This window comes from Nerophis lumbriciformis, linkage group LG06 (assembly GCF_033978685.3).
Source record: "Nerophis lumbriciformis linkage group LG06, RoL_Nlum_v2.1, whole genome shotgun sequence".
In the NCBI taxonomy this organism is placed as follows: domain Eukaryota; kingdom Metazoa; phylum Chordata; class Actinopteri; order Syngnathiformes; family Syngnathidae; genus Nerophis; species Nerophis lumbriciformis.
In genome coordinates this window covers 14,601,689-14,621,899 of record NC_084553.2, presented here as the reverse complement: position 1 = coordinate 14,621,899, position 20,211 = coordinate 14,601,689, and the positions used below count along the sequence as shown (strand labels likewise).

The following is a 20,211-nucleotide window of genomic DNA, read 5'->3' as shown; positions in this document are numbered from 1 at the left end:
GCATTAAACAATGTAACAAGCTTTTCCAAAATAAATCAACTCAAGTTATGGAAAAAAATGCCAACATGGCACTGCCATATTTATCATTGAAGTCACAAAGTGCATTATTTTTTTTAACATGCCTCAAAACAGCAGCTTGTAATTTGGGACATGCTCTCCCTGAGAGAGCATGAGGAGGTTGAGGAGGGCGGGGTTGGTGGGGGCGGGTTTTAGGTGGGGGGGTGAGGGGTAGAGGGTAGGGGGGTTGTATATTGTAGCGTCCCGGAAGAGTTAGTGCTGCAAGGGGTTCTGGGTATTTGTTCTGTTGTGTTTATGTTGTGTTACGGTGCAGATGTTCTCCCGAAATGGGTTTGTCATTCTTGTTTGGTGTGGGTTCACAGTGTGGCGCATATTTGTAACAGTGTTAAAGTTGTTTATATGGCCACCCTCAGTGTGACCTGTATGGCTGTTGACCAAGTATGCTTGGCATTCACTTGTGTGTGTGAAAAGCCGTAGATATTATGTGACTGAGCTGGCATGCAAAGGCAGTGCCTTTAAGGTTTATAGGCACTCTGTACTTCTCCCTACGTCCGTGTACCACTCCATACAGCGGCGTTTTAAAAAGTCATAAATTTTACTTTTTGAAACAGATACCGATAATTTCCGATATTACATTTTAAAGCATTTATCGGCCGATAATATCGCTAATATTTAGGATTTTTTTTTCATATAAGAAGTATTTTAATAATACATATTATAAGTAAATTAAACAAACGTCATTAAAAAATACTAAAAGACACCAAAACGCATCAATAGAATTTGTTTTCATTCGCCGCTTAATTCCTCTGGCAGCTATAAAATGATGTAGCTAAATAAACAATGTGTCTAATATGTTTTATTTCTGACCGTGCAAAATGTTGACACACACACATGTAGGACGGGGGATTCTCGTCTGTCCATCATTTGTCTGTGCAGCACGAGCACTGATCATGCAGCCGTGTGTGTAACTGTCAGTTTTCTCGTCATTCTGACATGACATATAAAACGTAAAATAGTGCTCGCAAAACGGTGAAGAGTGTTGATAAATCACATTACGCGAGCTAAATTATCTATATTTGCATCTTCTTCTCCCAGTATTGTGGGCCTTTTGCTGATCAGCATATATTTTGTATATTGATGAAGACAGAGACGCAAAATGGCTTGCACGCCTTATTTTACTCATTTAACAGACGCAATCCACTTTGCACACATTTATTAGATCAGCTTTACGTGCGCTATCAAGTTTGCACGTGTTTCAGTATACGCCTGGAAGTGTGTGAATGGGGACACAGCCATGATCCCCTGTTTCCAAAGATTGTACATACTGTAGCTTGTTTGTGACCTCTTAAAACTCACCACAATGTCCTGCCATGAGTCTTTGTAGAAAATCTGACTGTTGACGTTCCAGTAGGCGCACAGACACTCCAGACGGCCGAGCTAACAGGTCCAAACATAAAATGCATCAATGATGATAAGAACAAACAAACGAGATCTACGTAATTGAAATCCTCACCTTGTAGGTGATCTTTGCTGCTTCGTTGAGGATGCAGCACTTCCAGTTCTCATCAGTGGTCTAAGGGAAGACAAAGATGCAAGAGCAGGATGAGAAGACGTCTTCAGACCAAGAACACACAAGGGCATGTCTTACCTGCAGGCTGAGTTCTGACAGAGTGACTCCCATGGACAGGGGGCGCTGTGGGTCAGAAACCTAAAAATCCACAAACATCTCCAGGTAAGTCAAGTTTCATGACCAGAGCACTCATAATCAAAGCCTTAATGGAAAGATGGACCTCAACTTCAGTAGACAGTAGGGCTGGGTGATAAGTCGATATCAATATATATTGCGATAGACACGTAATCGATATCTATAAAAAATGTGTTTGATAAAACGTTATATGTATATATATATATATATATATATATATATATATGTATATATATATATATATATATATATATATATATATATATATATATATATATTTATATATAGTATGTACACATATATATATGTATATATATATATATATATATATTTATATATAGTATGTACACATATATATATGTATATATATATATATATATATATATATACATATATATATACACACACACGCACACACACACACATTTATATGTATACATAGATATACACACCTATGTATATACATACATACAGTATGTACTGTATATATATTAGGGCTGGGCGATATGGACGAAAAAGTATATCTCGATATATTTTTACTTAAACTCGATATTTGATGTATATCTCGATATATTTTTCAGTGAAAGTATATGTATAATGATATTCATTTTTGAGCGATATTCAGTGAAATTGAAGTGAATGACAACTGTACTGTAAACAGTCAGTGGCACTTTTATTAACCCAGTTAGTCAAGATGGGTATTAACAGCACAGAAAATAAACAAAAGTAGCACAGAATTACACAACATAAATAAAATAGAAAAATATTCTTTCTACGTAAAATAAATAACATAGCTGTGCAAATAATACAAAATGTATCAAAAACTCCGATAAAAAATACATTTGCAGGCAGGCACTTTGTGATTTCCCTTCCTGGTTCCATGACCCGCCCTATCTTGCTTCTGATTGGCCTGTCTCTAACCAGTCGTGACTCATCATAGTAAACAACCAACCAATCATGGATGTTCTTATACGTGCAAGCACGTCTTGGAAGGAGGTAGGGGAGCGGTTTAGTAGCCCTTGAAGGGGAAGCGGGGGAGAACAAGGAACACAACAAATAAGCGGCGTTTGGCAATTTTAACGTGAAATAAATTATATCGATATTACGATATTTTCTTAATACATATCTTGTTTTAAAATATATCTATATATTTTACAAACTCGATATATCACCCAGCCCTAAAATATATATATATATATATATATATATATATATATATATATATGTGCGTGCACACACACACACACACACACACACACACACACACACACACACACACACACACACACACACACACACACACACACACACACACACACACACACACACACACACACACACACACACACACACACACACACACACACACACACACACACACGGCGCTCGTCCCCACCAAGACTGGTAACACCACACCACCTTAGCCGCGCTCACCCTTTAGAGCACAGCCAACACTTCCTGGCACTACAACTGCAGAAAATAAATCTTCTCAGGTTTCTATGTTTACATTTTCACACTTTGCACTATTTTGCTACACTTTATTCAGCATTTCTTGCATATTCCTTATTTTTGCATTCTAAGAGGTTCAGAGTGTTCAATGTGATTTTAGAATTTTATTAACATTGATTTAGTGTTTTCCATGCTTGTGATGACATATAATTTCCTTTCTGCCTTGATAGCAGGGGGGATTACAATCAGAAGAAGGTTACATTTTTAATTTAATTTTTTTTTGTCCTGGTACATATTTTTGATAGGTCATAATGATGACACAGATGATGATACAGTTTTTAGCCATACTGCCCAGGCCGAGTAGACAGAACCAAATCCTGACTGGAACTTTAACCTAAAAATTCCTACACTTTCTTAAGCCTGGCTGTAAAAAGCAAAGCTTACATCATCCTCGTAGCGCAGGTGGATGCTGCTGATCTTTACTTGCAGGTTCTTGATCACCTGGGTGGCCAGTTTCTCCATGAACGTGTCCTTCTTCTCCTCCTGAGGCTTTTCTGGAAGCAGCAAGCAGAAGACTCCTAAGATCTAAACCCGGACTGACCAGACGCGGTCCTAGACAAAAGCTTGAATCAGTAAAACGTCTTTTAGGCGATGAAGATGCTCCCAAAAACCACATCACATCTTTTTTGCTCAGTTGAAACTTCACTCTGGAGGTTAACGCCATCTTTGATTGGCAGTAAAAATCATTAGACTCACCTGATTTGTTCACGCGATGTTTCAGCTTCTTCAGAGCTTTTTTGTGCTTTTTAAATTTTTTATGTCCTTTGGGGACTTTGGCAGCATTAAAGAAAGAGAAAGCAGTCAATAGGAGAGAAGGAGAAAGAAGGAGGTCAAAAGCGCCCACCTGGAGGAGGTAGGTGGACGTGTGAGTAGAGCAACTAATCACTGAGCAGAGTTTAGAACGCACAGCAAAGACATTTGGAGGTTCATATTGTAGTTTGAGGAACTGAATGAAACCTTTGCACATTTATGTCTACATGTGTATTGGATGATATTAATGTGTTATCGGGAAGAAAAGGAACACACATTCTTTTTTAACATTAAATTCCACAATACAATCACGGGAACCATGTTAACCTAGCTTTAGCATGCCAGTGCTACGCTAGTGCTACTTTCAGGTATGCATGCATGTGTGTTTTACCATCCACGGGCTCCTTATAAACAACGCTTTCCAGACTGAAGAGCAGCTCGCCAGTGTGCGACGCTGTCAGTCAACGCAGCGTGAACACAACACAACACAAAATTGTTACGTTCGTCAAACACTTTCACTGGACTAGAACTCTTTTTTTTTTTTTCTCCTGAGAACCACACGTCATGTAACATACAGTAGAACCTCTAAAGTGGAACACAATCCCTTCCAGGACACCAGTCTCAGGGACAGTCTGAAATGTTCAGATTTAGAAGCCGTTTTTTTCAACTTAAGAAATATTGGAAATGGAAATGATCTGTTCTAGAGTCCAGCTGTGGCCATTGTAAAAGCTTTTGAGGGGAACTGCACTTTTTTTTTTTTTTTTTGCCTATTGTTTACAATCATTATGAAAGACATGATGACGGATGTATTTTTTAATGCATTGTAAATAGTAAATAAATGCTCAAAAGTCCGCTTACAAAGTAGCCTAAGGTATTCTGCCTTTAACGCCCTTAAAAAACAGGCAAACCCCTCCAATAAGGTTTTATATACATTATTTAAGTATATACATCATGTAGTAACAGGCACATTTATAACAATATTTTATATTTTGATCATTTTAAGCATACGCGGCACATTCATTTCTACCACATAATAATAATAATAATAATAGATTTTAATTGTAAAAAAGCACTTTACATTGAGCAAACAACCTCAAAGTGCTACAGTGTATTGAAAAAAAAAAAAAATAATAATAATACAATTAAAATAAATTTAAAAAAAAGCTATAACAGCCTAATAGCTAGAACTAGTATGCATATATCTATAAAAAGGCTTTTTTTTAAAAGAACGGTTTTGAAGCCTTTTTTAAAAGCATCCACAGTCTGTGGTTCCCTCAGGTGGTCAGGGAGAGCATTCCACAGACTGGGAGCGGCGGAGCAGAAAGCCCGGTCTCCCATAGTTCGTAGCTTTGTCCTCTGAGGTTGGAGGAGGTTATCCTGTCCGGAGCGGAGGTGTCGCGTGGAGGATTTGGGGGTGAGTACATCACTGATTATTACTCACTGCAGATTTCATGAGAGCCAAAAAACTCATCACATATTGTACAATGTCTGCTGTCATTAGGATGCCAACTCCTAGGATGTTCATATGTTCCCATTTAGATGACGAATGACTCATAATCCTTGTGAAGAAAAGGGGGGTGGAACCAAGCGTCTTTTTGTGTTATTCTTGCCATTGCCAGGTCTAAATTGGCTGTCAAAGTGTACCAACTTGTTGGATTACATCCTCGTCCTATTACTATCCAGGTGAGAGGCATGATTTATGATCTACAATAAAGTTTGACGAGCAAGGAAACGAGGAAGCAGCTGATCAGGCGATCATGTCAACATTGGCACACAAGGTTGTGATCACGGCGCCGCTATAAATAGTTTGTCTGTGTTAGCGCTTATAATAACAATATAATTAATACTTGGTTAATATTCAAGTCACGAAATGTAAATGGCGTATTGTTGGCGCTTTCTGGATGTTTTTGTTTTGGGTTTTATGGGCGGAATAGAGGACCTCCCATTGGCTCCGTTGTAAGCAGACTTTTATTTACTATTTTAAATGCAATAAATAAAAAAAAACATCTGTCATCATGTCTTTCATAATGATTGTGAACGAAAGGCAACATTCCCAAAAAAGTGTAGTTCCCCTTTAAGTGTACAGGCAATGTTTGAAGTTTTATGTAGAGATCCCGACAATTTTGGTTGAATTCGGAATTAAACACCCTCATGGGTGTTCTGGAGTAGGAGTGGGATCTAAATATCGATAGTAGCTCAATTTTTGTCGATAGTAGAGAGACCTCGGTTATAGATCGATATTAGCGTGATGGGATTGATACTTTTGTTGCAGGTTTTTTTCTATACGTCACAGAGTTTATTATAGGACTGCAGCATCTTTTCTAGTCTGTCAGGAATGCTTTTCCTCTCCCTTCTCTGCTCTACTAACTGACGTTATTTTTCATAAATATCTGCGTGTAATGTTATTATTTTCGTGGTTTTGTTTACATTTGACAATTTTATATCTTTGTTAAATTGTTGCTCATTTTAGTTTTTTGCAATAGTGACATTTTTCATCAGACAGTTGTGTGTAGTTTTTTTGTACTACAATTATTTACTTTTTTCTTTACTTCATTTTTATTGTATTTTGTAATTTTTATTTATTTCTTAAAAAAAAAAAAGGGGAGTAGAGCGGCCATGCCACCTGAGGGTTCCTTGTTCAATCCCCGGCTTCCGCCATCCTAGTCATGTTCGTTGTGTCCTTGGGCAAGACACTTCACCCTTGCTCCTGATGGGTCGTAGTTAGGGCCTTGCCATCAGTGTGTGAATGTGTGCGTGAAGGAGTAAATGTGGAAATAGTGTCAAAGCGCTTTGAGTACCTTAAAGGTAGAACAGCGCTATACAAGTATAACTCATTTACCATTTAAAGGACAAGGTACTTTATTCTATAATGTTGTGAAATTATTGCGGTAAAGTAATAAAAAAAATGTGTAGTAAAACTGAATGATTAAAATGTAGATTATTACAGTCATCGCTTTCCACATTGGGCTTCTCCACAATGCAAATGTATTTAAAGATATTTATATATATTTTTAAAGCATTTTCTACTATTTTTTGGGCCTAAATTAATTATTTTCAACCATAAAAACTGCTAAATAAACTAAAGACATTAATACTGCAGTTGTATTGGCCACTAGAGGAGACCAAACCAACCAGAGCGCACTGTTTAGTATGGTGGGCACTGATTGGCTCAGGCTCATGCAGCATTGCTATATTGGATCGAAAGAGTTTAAAGTTGACCAAAAGGTGTTATCTTATTTTTAGAGGGCTCTCATAATGTTGAAAAATGTATTTAAAAGGTCGTAAAAAAATGTTTTATGTCTAACTATGAAAATAGTTGATTTACAAATAATGATTTTCAAGTCGGCAGCACGGTGGCAGACAATACGAAGGTCCTGAGTAGTCTTGGGTTCAATCCCGGGCTCGGGATCTTTCTGTGTGGAGTTTGCATGTTCTCCCCATGACTGCGTGGGTTCCCTCCGGGTACTCCGGCTTTCTCCCACTTCCAAAAAACATGCACCTGGGGATAGGTTGATTGGCAACACTAAATTGGCCCTAGTGTGTGAATGTGAGTGTGAATGTTGTCTGTCTATCTGTGTTGGCCCTGCGATGAGGTGGCGACTTGTCCAGCCTTCCGCCCGATTGTAGCTGAGATAGGCTCCATTTCATCATTATAAGTATTTTAACAGATAATAGAAATACATTGCGAGAATCGGTTTAAATGGAGAATTTATTACGAATTGAATAATCACCTCAGGGAATCGGAATCAGATCAAATCGTTAGATGCCCAATGATTAACACCCCTACTTCTTGACCATGGCAACATACTTACTGAAAGAAAACGAGGTATAAAAACAAAATAGTATCCAGTCCATTTTAGACTGCGCTCGAGCACTTTTATCCAGCATGCAGAGCTCACATGATTACAACATATCATTTGATTAAACCTTTTGTAACATTCCACACTATAAAATAAGTAAACAAGCCTGTGTTAGTCCTGCTGATATCGTATCAGGTTGATATTGGCCAATAGTCAAGGCTGCAATATAGCTTTTGTTTGAGAAGTGAAAAGGTTGTATCGGGACAACCCGAGTCAAAAGTATCAGTATCAGCAACACTATCCCTGTATTTACCGGTACTTGGTATCGGATCGATACTACAATTCCTAGTATTGCGCACAGATAGGGTGTTCCACTTTAGAGGTTCTACTGTCACATAGTTGAGCTCCTGTTTGGAATACGCCATTATTGTTGTGTCTAACAATTTCGTGTTGAAATCTCCAATATTAGAGGTGGGGGATTAGCATAGCTCAGAGTGACCATCAGTGAAGAGGCCAGAGGGGCTCACCTCGGCGGGCTGCCATCTGTAGCGCCTCCTCGATGCGCTGCAGCTCGCGCTGCTTCGCCTCCTGCTGGTAGCGCTCCTCCTTAGCCGCGTCATACTTGATGGCTGCCAGGAAGACAAGAAGGTCAACACCTCAGCTAGCATGGTTCTATGGGTAGTTGTCTCAGAGTGTGCAGAAACCAGAACCCACCAGAAGGATGACCCAGTGAAAGCCCAGACTAGTCTGCAGCTAAGACCACTCAGACCATACCAAGCGCTAAATGGGCTGCACAGAGCCATCTTGTGATTGGTCACATGACATATTTTTCAGTGAATCGGGGATCAAGCAGCCTAACAGGAAATGCTCAACAGCCTGACAGAAGACTGGCAATTGGAGCGACCTCAACCACAGTCGTGAGCGTCAGCCTTACCGTTAAAGGGACATGTTATCAGCTGAGATCCAGCTGGAACACACACACACGTAATGTGAGAACACACAAAACAACACGTGTGCTAGTTTGGGAAATAAGTGGCTTGGACGTGGCCAGAACATGTGACCGCTTCATGGCACGACCACTTCCTTGTTTTGTCGCCTCGTTAGAATTCCCAGGACCATTGTGGAGTCGAGATGAGGCTTATATTCCCTGTCATGCATCAAAATCTTGTGTACACACTAAACAATGGCAGCTGTCACTCAAGTAACAGGAAGTTTACTTACTGGCTCCGGGAACAACCAGCAGGTAGAGTCCATCTAGGGTCGCCACAACAGCGTCATTGTAGAGGTTCTTCCAGGGAATTTTCAGCGTTAGCGTACCTGACACAAAAAAGGTCAAGTATGGAGGTTCATTTGTGTCTTTATTACGACAGCTTTTTTTGACACTAAATGTGAATTTTTTGCGTTTGAATCAAATTTTATTGAATAAAAAATAGTGAGAAAAATTTGCGTGTTTAAAAATTCTGTTTATTAAACTAAAGTGTTTTAAAATTTAGTGTGGAAAAAAAAAACATTGTATAAAAATTCAGTGCCCAGAAATTCAATGCAGACATATTCATTGCTTCAAAACTCCATATTCAAGTAAATTAAGACTGAATCGATCCTGTCTCAGAACCAGACAGCGAGGTGCTTCAGTTTTTATTTAGCAGAAGTCAAGAGGAACAAACGGTAGAAAATAGATACATTTTGAAGCAACACATTTTTCTGCACTGAATACACAGTTTTTATACACTAAATGTTTTTTACACAATTTTAATATACTGATTTTTTCCTCACACTAAATTTTTTCACAGTGATTTTTTTCTGCAATTAATTTTTTTACATTGAATATTGTAACATGGAATTTTTACACACTGATTTTTTCCTTAACACTAAATTTTTACACACGTTTTTTTTTTTGCAATTAATTTATTTTACACTGAATTTTTCTGCACTGAATTTTTTTCAATTTTTTTATTCTATGAAAATTGTGTACAAAATTTAAGTTCACAAAATTCAAATGCAAAAAATGCAGTTACATAAATTATGTGACCAAAAAAAAGATTTCAGGATCAAGACACAAATTAACCTCCATAGTCAAGATGCATATGAACAAATTATATGCACATACACAGTACAGTCTTTTTTTTTGGCTCAACATGACACATCAGAACTTTCATCACATGCGCTCTAAACATAGAGAGGACCACGCCATCAGGCGACGTCACCTTTTGATTGACAGCCACTCACCTATCTGTCCAGCCTTCACCTTGAACGGGACATCAAATTCACTCTACAATACAAAATACAAGAACAATGTCACCACTACAACTCACTGGTAATTAGTGCTGTGAGGTGATTCAGAAAAAAATTGTGATCAATTAATCATTAACTGTAATTAATAAATGTAATGAACTCACCAGAAAAGCTGAGGAAAGCCCTCAACTTGAAGTATTTTCATTTAAATTATTTACATTAGTATAGAGATTAGGGGTGCTCCAAAAAATCAATTTACATCCAAATCGCAATTGTTACTGTTTAATCATTTTCGAAAATCGATTTAAAAAATATAAAATACAACTTTTTTTTCTTTTTTTTTTTTAAGAATCAATTTATTGATATTACTATTGTCATTATTCAAATCAAATCTAACTGTATTTATATAGCACATTTAATACACAGGCAAGTGGCAAACAAAGTGCTGAACACAAAAAGAAAACAAAAAAAGAGTCATTGACACTGTTGCTTTTACTAGTATTTGTTTTTCCTTTTTTTAGTATATTTGTTTTTCCTTTTTTTAGTATTGTATTTGCATGTTTTCTCAATTGATTTGTAATTTTTTTAATCCTAAATATTGTAAAGCAGTGAATGGGTTACAGCAGGGGTTTGTGTATTTTATTTTATTAGATTAACATTCTGTGACATTGTAAATACAATTTGGAAAATACATTTTTAAAAAGATGTTTTTTGGCCAACGCTGTGCATACACAATAAGTCATACGTCAGCAGCCCAGGGAAGCTTTTGGAATCTGTTTTGAAAAGGTTTTGTTCAAATTAGGGTTGTACGGTATATCGGTATTAGTATAGTACCACGATACAATTAATCATTTTCAGTACTATACCACCTCTAAAAAGTACCGGTCCCGCAACCCCCTCTCGCCCCGTCGTCGTCACGTCGTGTCATTGCTGGTTTACGAGCAGACGAGCATGTTCGGCAGCGCACAATCAAAGAGTACTTACAAGCAGACACAGTGTGTACACAGAAAAGGGGGAACGGACGCATTTTGGCTTAAAAACTAACAATAAAGGTGAAGTTATAACACTGAAACGCCCTCAGGAAGAGGTGCTTTAAGACATGGTTATGTAACTAGTGGCTAAAGTCCATCCGCAGTCTGCAGTGTTGTAGCTACTTCTAAATCACTAATCCTCGCCTCCATGGCGACAAATAAAGTAAGTTTCTTACTAGTATCATCCCTGCAGGACGAGGAATAGTTAAACATGTTTCACAACACACCGTAGCTCACCGGCGTCAAAATGTAAACAAACGACATTGGTGGATCGACACCTAACATCCACTGTAATGATACCAAGTACAGGAGCGTATCTAAGCGATATTACTATGATTACATCAATATTTTTTAGCATCACACAATCTTCTTTCGATTTTTAAAAATTCATATTATGTTAATAAACTGCGTGTATCATGATCAATATGAAGTGTGACTCACTCGATGGACAGTTGTCGGTTTGGTACAGCTGGCCGGGGGACGTTTCCGGTTTATTTTGGTTAAGCGATCCATTTTTGTCGAAATAGCTTGTCTCTTAGTTCCATATTTATAGCGTCAAAATCACTTTCACCTCACTCTCCCAACTTCCGTCTACTCCAACGTCTCACTCTTCCTTCGTGCTGGCTTCTGTAAGCAGCAGTTCATCCTCAGTATATTCAGCTTCAAAAGTATATGGTTGTGAATCCTCATTTGTCCCAAAGTATTCGTCTTTGTTGTCTGTTACCAAGTATGCCATGATTAGAACACACTCGTGTTTCATTCCGCAAGTAGGAACACACATTTGTTGCCAGAAGTCAAGACATACACTGCTATGGAAACAGAACTCAATGCGCGGAATAAATCAGTCTCGTAAATGATTAAAATTATCAAAATACGGTAAACATTGAACATATTAAATATTGTTGTGAAGGTGTCTGTCACTACATTATATATAGACTTCCAGTGTGTATATAAAACGTGGATGGAGGGTTTTGAAGTTGTTTTAGAGGGCTTTGCAACTCCCATTAGCCGCATCTTGCATGCGTTTTTTAATCATCTTTAAAATAGTAAAAAAAAAAAAAAAAAAAAAAAAAAGACGTGTATTTTTGTCTCTCATAATGATTGTGAACGATAGGCAAAATTTCTACAAAGTGTAGTTCTCCTTCAGGCGTATTATGAATATTTTACACTATTTGTTAGATAATAATTGCATGCATACTGTATTATCTTTGTTCTGCATGGCGGGAGTGTTGTTTATAGATATTACGATGTTGCTGCTCTGAGTCAAGCACAAGAGGGCGAAGAAACACAAAGGCATACAGAGGCAGTAATGTCGGATATTAAAAATTATATTGACGCCATTAAAAACCATAACACCCTAATTATGACTGGGATTATTGAATCGCAAATAATGCACTAATTTAACACCCCTATTTGTAATGCCATTTTGTTCCTCAGGGTGCACTAAATCATGTCATTGTCTAATTTGCACAACTGGCCATGCTGTAAAACTCGATGCTTGTGTGGACGGGTAAAATGGAGCGTTTTTGTTTGTGTCATAAAAACATGTGCAACATGAGCTCATTTTTTTTGTAAAAGTTGTTAAGTTAGGCTTGTTATAGGATCCATGCACAGGCAATAAAAAAACAAAACATTCACAATGTTTTCTGGGTTCCATGTAAGTGTGAGCTGATTTCAATCGGTGAAAATATGCAGAAAAATGATGGGGGAAAGAAGATCACAGCTAAATATGTATACTTCTCTAAGCGGTAGAAAATGAATGGATGGATGGATAGTTTATACTGGCTGATGATGATGACATCAGAGGAGCAGCGGCAGCCTTACCAGCGCATTTTCCTTCACTTTCAGGTTCTCCAGCACAACATTTCCTAAGGGGATGCAGAAGAAAGAGGAGTTTATTTGATTTACTGTGGGGCAACAACATTTTTATGCAGGTGACACACAATATTTGGGCAAATAGGACAACATTTAAATGATCTTGTGCACAGACACAAACTGTTTTTGTTTTTTTTAAACACTAAATTTGGAAGTCTTTTCACATTTTTGTCAAGTCACTTGGGCGAGGCTCCCACCCCCCGGGAGCGTAACAGTATAAGAGATGCTCTTTGTTATTTCCCCAAATGACTTTCAGTCACAGGCGCTCAAAAAAAGGATCAAATGAAAACAACAAACCAGCCTCAGCTACTTTCTGTTCCTTACAGGGCTGATTGACGGCTCCATAAAGGCAGAATGCTTTTATGTGTGTCAAACATGTGAAGCCAGCAGGATGTCATCCTGACATACAGGTTTGTTAGTGCTAAAGAAACTACCTAATTACACTTCTTTCTCTGCAACAACAACAACACTGCGCATGTTGCACGCCAACACTGTGACTAGAAATGTGACGTTCATGAACGAATCAAGTCTTTTGAACGGTTCTTAAAAGTGAACGATGAGAACCGATTGGCAGTTGAGAGCTGTTTTTATGCACACGCAGATACAATGTCCCCCACAAGGCAACTGGACTAAAAAATACAACTTTTTCAAATCATTTGTTTATTTATTTTTATTTCATTAAGTTACTTTATTTAATTTAGATTCACTCTTATGGCTTATTGTTCTGATGTAGGTCAAGCCTACGCACAATTTTCTATTTACATTTTTCTTATGTCCTATGTAAGTTTTTCTATTATGTCCTAATTTTTATTTAATTTTATTTACTCTTTCATATACATATATACATTTTAGTCTCACTTGTTATTTGTCTATTTTTATCTGTATCATTAAAATGCTCCAACGTTCTTTAGGTCAGGAAAAATTCTAAATAGTGATATTACTGTCAAAGCATGGATATGTGGGACCACCTTAAGGAATATTTACAGTAGGGAGGGAATTTGTATGGCCCCATTCATTGCAGTTTACCTGACACATGAAACGTGACAAATTGGAGAAATGCATGATCCACTTAAGCCACCAAACGGCAGTCAAGTGTTAAGTCTTAAAATGTGTTTTGTTGCAATTCCAACTTTAACCACAGCATAAATTGCTATGTAGAATAGCGCTTTCCATCTTTTTCAGCAGACTGCATTGCAAAATGATTAACCAACCCCACCAGCTTCTTCTCACGCAGGATCCACCCAGCGAATGGGGCCAAATGAATCCCTTCCCTATTGTACAGTTAAAACTAAGACATATTGTCAATATTTCAGAATAATTCCTACCAATACTATATTTATGAAAATGTAAAATATTCTGATCCACATCTTAAAAAAAAAGAAGAAAAAAAAGAACTATAATAACGAGCCAGTCTTTTGAACGGCCCTTTTAAAAGGAACAGCTCCACAAGATCCGAATCCCTGCTAACAGCCATAAATTCAATTTCTAATTGTGACCGTCACATCAGAAGGTTACACATTTACAACATTCCAGTGGACTTGTCAAAAAAGTTGTTGTGTTTTAATAATTATGCGTGCGTTTGTGTGTCCTCACAGGAGAGTAACAAGCATAATGGGGCAAAGTTTCAAGGGGAACTACACTTTTCTTTTTGTAATTTTTCACAATCCTTTTGTGAGACAAGAACACGTCTTTTTTCAATGCATTTTAACTTGTAAATACAAGTCAAGGTAATTGGCCCATTAAAATGCCAACAATACTCAACAATAGTATTAGCGATTTTGTTATTAGACGGGCTAACGTTAAGTACCTACTTTTAGCAGCGCATTGATCACAGAGAGCTAACTAGCCATTGCTGCTATATTGACATCATCAACCGGTGCGCTGCTGCACCGCCTCTGAGCTGGTGAAAGTTAATTCTAGATTATAAATCATACCTCTCACGTAGATAGTAGAAGGGTGTGGACATAAACCAATAAGTTGGTCAACTATGACATCCAACCTATACCCGGAGATGGCGAGAAAGACACAAAAAGCTGGTATTTCTTCATCTCAACGGGAATGTATTAACATCTCATCAGTCGTCATCCCAGTGAGAGCAGACATTGTACACTAAGTGTTTGTTTCAGTATGTCTGTTGTCTTTTATGAAGTCTGCCATGAGTAGAAGCAGTTGTATGTTGAAGGAAATAGCGAACGGTGTAATGTGTCCGTGAAATGAATGTGCTGCCAAATAATTAAAATTAGCAAAATACGTAAATATGACATGTTATTATGAATGTGCCTGTTACTACATTACATATATACTTACAGCATGTATATAAAACCTTGATTGAGGTGTTTGGATGTTTTTAAGAGCACTATACAGCAACTACCACAGGCTCCATTGTTAACTGCCTTTTGTTTTTTGAGTTGAGTTTGAGTTTATTTGAAACATGCATGCATACAACATGATACATCACAGTTTTCCAGTTTCTCTATTCAACATGTTCGAAAAGGAGTAGGAAGAAGCAGAGCTTATTTAATCCTACCCCTTTTCCTTTACATAGCAGTCACTAAAACTTTTGTTCACTTCCTGTTCTCAATTTATTCACAATATAAGTAATAACAATACAAAATTTAAATAAACAAATATTAATTGGTGAAGTAAGTTATATTTCATATGGTGAGATGAGTAAGATTATCTTGAAAATGAATGGATGGATTGATTGATTTAAACCTGTATTGGTAGATTGCACAGTACAGTACATATTCCGTACAATTGCTAACTAAATGGTGACATCCGAATAAGTTTTTCAACTTGTTAAAGTCGGGGTCCACGTTAATCAATTCATGGTAAGATTCATGGGTGAGATAAATTCAGAATGTTTATCATGGTTCTAATTCTTTGTACTTTGTAAACACTTTAAGCAAATAATAATAAAGCAAAATACGTCCTGGGCCAAAAATCACTTCATATTCTCTACTGCTCGCTAGTGTTACCATATCTGAGTTATTGTGTAGAAATATGGGAAAATAACTACAAATGTGCGCTACATTCGCTAACCGTGTTACAAAAAAAGATCAGTTAGAATAATACATAATGTTGGATATAGAGAACATACAAACCCTTTATTTATTGAGTCAAAAATATTAAAGTTCGGTGATTTGGTAAAATTGCAAACAGCTAAAATGATGTACAAAGCAAACTATCACCTGCTACCAAAGAATGTACAACAATTCTTCTCAACTAAATAGGAGAAATATAACTTTAGAGGAAAAAATAATTTAACACATTTATATGCACGTACAACATTTAGCGTATCAGTATGTGGAATTAAATGATGGAATGGATTAAGTAAAGAAGTTAAACATTGTACTGATATGATCCAGTTTAAGAGGTTGTTCAAAATAATAGTGCTTACAAAGTACAAAGAAGAAGAATTATGAGAAATACTTTCAACCTTATTGAAAATAAGATATTCTTCATCTCAGTATGTTAATAATGACTGAATTAATTAGTTGCATATTACAAAACTGTTGTGTATACTAATTCACAGATGTTATTTTATTATATAAAAAGGTCAGTAAATGATTCTATATATTTGTAAACGCTCTGAAGTGGGGAAAAGGGTAGGATTAAATAAGCTTTGCTTCTTCCTACTCCTTTTCGGGCATGATGTAAAATGAAATGATATGAAATTGTGTGATGTATTATGATGTAAGTGTGTTCATGTTCGAAATACACTAAAGAAAAAAAAGAAAAAGTTTGAAGTGGATCATATTAGTACATTGTTTGATTTATTTGCTTAATCCAATTGCATAATTTAATTCCACATACTGATATACTGAAGGTCTTAAATGTTTTAAAATGTCATTTTTCTCTAAGATGATATTTCTCCTTCTCTAAGATTATATTTATCCTTTTTGTTAGCGTTTATTTACGAGTTAGAATGCATAAAAAAAATAAAAGCATATGTGTTTCTCTTACATATTGATTGTGAAGGATAGGCAAAAGTCTCAAACAGTGCAGTTCCCCTTAAACAAAATGAAGTGGCTCCTGCTGACTGACAATTGAAAATGTTTTGATGGCTTGTTTGTTTGTTTGATGACGTAATACAAAGGCGGGAAAACATGAAGCGAATTATGACGAGTTAGTGTTTCTACAAACACACATTTATAGATACATTTTACTTTAAAGTGTCATATTGTATTTTAAATCACATTAATGGATGAACTATTGCCAATGGCTACGCATGACAAACCGCTCAATATTTACAGTTATTGGCGGAAGGTGCATTATTTGTTGACAATATGACAGTTGCACCGAATTAAACTACATTCAAACGCTCAAATTAATGCCGAAGTTGAGATAAGACCTTGTTGTGTGGATTTGTATGCTCCACGGTTCACTGTAATCAGGATTTATTTGCAGAGAGAGAAGAGAGTTTTGAATAGCGACAAAACTGCACCAAGTCTGGCTCTGGAGCGTAACGCTACAGTAAGTGGCTAGCTAGCTAGCTGCGCAGCTCACCTCCCCAGATCCCGATCTTGAGCTGGGACTTGTCCAAGTTCTCCACGTAGTCTCCGATAAACCTGTTGAGGAGGTCACCGACCATAGACTCGAACACCATGACTGACACCCGCGGATAGAACACCTCGCTGCCGAGGACAGCGTCACTTTTTTACCGCGACTTCCGCATTAGACGATGACAGCTGCGTCCTTATCGATGACTCTGTGTGCGACTCGATTAGTCATGTCTGTACGTCCGCGGGAAGCAAGTGCAGGCGGAGCGCATCGATCGGTCAGCTGATTCCTTCTGAAGGGCGTGTCTGTTTACTTCAGTTTCAGTTGATTTTTTATTTTTATTTATTTATTTATTGTTTTAAATATAAACCTTTATTTATACATTTCAACATTTACAAACGGTTGAAAATAATAATCAAAGTAAGTACAAAAAAAAAGTACAAAACAGTACAAAAGACGAGCATGTTCGGCAGCGCACAATCAAAGAGTACTTACACGCAGACACAGTGTGTAGACAGAAAAGGGAGAACGGACGCATTTTGGCTTAAAAACTAACATTAAAGGTGAAGTTACAACACAGAAACGCCCTCAGGAAGAGATGCTTTAAGACATGGCTAGCTAACTAGCGGCTAAAGTCCATCCGTCTGCAGTGTTGTAGCTACTTCTAAATCACTAATCCTCGCCTCCATGCCGACAAATAAAGTATGTTTCTTACAAGTATCATCCCTGCAGGACGAGGAATAGCTAAACATGTTTCACTACACACCGTAGCTCACCGGCGTTAAAATGTAAACAAACGCCATTGGTGGATCTACACCTTACATCCACTGTAATGATACCAAGTACAGGAGCATATCTAAGTGATACTACTATGATTACATCGATATTTTTTAGCATCACACAATCTTCTTTTGATTTTTAAAATTCATATTATGTTAATAAACTGCGTGTATCATGATCAATATGAAGTGTGACTCACTGAATGGACAGTTGTCGGTTTGGTACAGCTGGTTTATTTTGGTTAAACGATCCATTTTTGTCGAAATAGCTTGTCTCCAAGTTCCATTTTTATAGCGTCAAAATCACTTTCACCTCACTCTCCCAACTTCCGTCTACTCCAACGTCTCACTCTTCCTTCGTGCTGGCTTCTGTAAGCAGCAGTTCATCCTCAGTATATTCAGCTTCAAAAGTATAAGGTTGTGAATCCTCATTTGTCCCAAAGTATTCGTCTTTGTTGTCTGTTACCAAGTATGCCATGATTAGAACACACTCGTGTTTCATTCCGGAAGTAGGAACACACATTTGTTGCCAGAAGTCAGACGTGCGCTGCTATGGAAACAGAAATCAATGCGCGGAATAAATCAGTCCCGTAAATGATTAAAATGATCAAAATACGGTAAACATTGAACATATTAAATATTGTTATGAAGGTGTTTGTCACTACATTGTATAAAGACTTCCAGTGTGTATATAAAACGTGGATGGAGGGTTTTGAAGTTGTTTTAGAGGGCTTTGCGACTCCCATTAGCCATATCTTACAAGCGTTTTTTTTTATCATCTTTATAATAGATGACTCTGTCTGCGCCTGCCGCCTGCGTCGATTAGTCATGTCTGTGCGTTCGCGGGAATCAAGTGCAGGCGGAGCGCATCGATCGGTCAGCTGATTCCTTCTGAAGGGCGTGTCTGTTTAGTTCAGTTTCAGTTGATTTTTTATTTTCCATCCATCCATCCATTTTCTACCGCTTATTCCCTTCAGGGTCGCGGGGGGCGCTGGAGCCTATCTCAGCTACAATCGGGCGGAAGGCGGGGTACGCCCTGGACAAGTCACCACCTCATCGCAGGGCCAACATTTATTTTTATTTATTTATTTATTGTTTTAAATATAAACCTTTATTTATACATTTCAACATTTACAAACGGTTGAAAATAATAATCAAAGTAAGTACAAAAAAAAGTACAAAACAGTACAAAAGACGAGCATGTTCGGCAGCTCACAATCAAAGAGTACTTACACGCAGACACAGTGTGTAGACAGAAAAGGGAGAACGGACGCATTTTGGCTTAAAAACTAACAATAAAGGTGAAGTTACAACACAGAAACGCCCTCAGGAAGAGATGCTTTAAGACATGGCTAGCTAACTAGCGGCTAAAGTCCATCCGTCTGCAGTGTTGTAGCTACTTCTAAATCACTAATCCTCGCCTCCATGGCGACAAATAAAGCAAGTTTCTTTCAAGTATCATCCCTGCAGGACGAGGAATAGCTAAACATGTTTCACTACACACCGTAGCTCACCGGCGTTAAAATGTAAACAAACGCCATTGGTGGATCTACACCTAACATCCACTGTAATGATACCAAGTACAGGAGCATATCTAAGTGATACTACTATGATTACATCGATATTTTTTAGCATCACACAATCTTCTTTTGATTTTTAAAATTCATATTATGTTAATAAACTGCGTGTATCATGATCAATATGAAGTGTGACTCACTCGATGGACAGTTGGTACAGCCGGTTTATTTTGGTTAAGCGATCCATTTTTGTCGAAATAGCTTGTCTCCAAGTTCCATTTTTATAGCGTCAAAATCACTTTCACCTCACTCTCCCAACTTTCGTCTACTCCAACGTCTCAGTCTTCCTTCGTGCTGGCTTCTGTAAGCAGCAGTTCATCCTCAGTATATTCAGCTTCAAAAGTATAAGGTTGTGAATCCTCATTTGTCCCAAAGTATTCGTCTTTGTTGTCTGTTACCAAGTATGCCATGATTAGAACACACTCGTGTTTC

The 20,211-nt window shown here is 37.5% G+C and overlaps 1 protein-coding gene across 4 annotated transcripts in view; it reads right to left on the bottom strand.

The window, feature by feature from the left end:
* Positions 1-17,641, bottom strand: part of vps13c (vacuolar protein sorting 13 homolog C) — an 85,123-nt gene extending 67,482 nt beyond the window's left edge. Inside the window, exons 1-12 of one of the 4 annotated variants that reach the window (XM_061963789.2) lie at positions 17,430-17,641; positions 12,870-12,913; positions 10,009-10,051; positions 9,004-9,099; positions 8,717-8,749; positions 8,310-8,411; positions 4,374-4,436; positions 3,929-4,003; positions 3,617-3,726; positions 1,667-1,726; positions 1,532-1,591; positions 1,375-1,455 (exon numbers count right to left, since the gene is read on the bottom strand). In XM_061963789.2, coding sequence (XP_061819773.2) covers positions 1,375-1,455; positions 1,532-1,591; positions 1,667-1,726; positions 3,617-3,726; positions 3,929-4,003; positions 4,374-4,436; positions 8,310-8,411; positions 8,717-8,749; positions 9,004-9,099; positions 10,009-10,051; positions 12,870-12,913; positions 17,430-17,529 — 867 coding nt within the window. In that variant the 5' untranslated portion in view covers positions 17,530-17,641. The remainder of the gene's footprint in view (positions 1-1,374; positions 1,456-1,531; positions 1,592-1,666; positions 1,727-3,616; positions 3,727-3,928; positions 4,004-4,373; positions 4,437-8,309; positions 8,412-8,716; positions 8,750-9,003; positions 9,100-10,008; positions 10,052-12,869; positions 12,914-17,429) is intronic. The other 3 variants (XM_061963790.2, XM_061963791.2, XM_061963792.2) reach the window with 3 other exon arrangements.
* Positions 17,642-20,211: the final 2,570 nt, after the last annotated feature.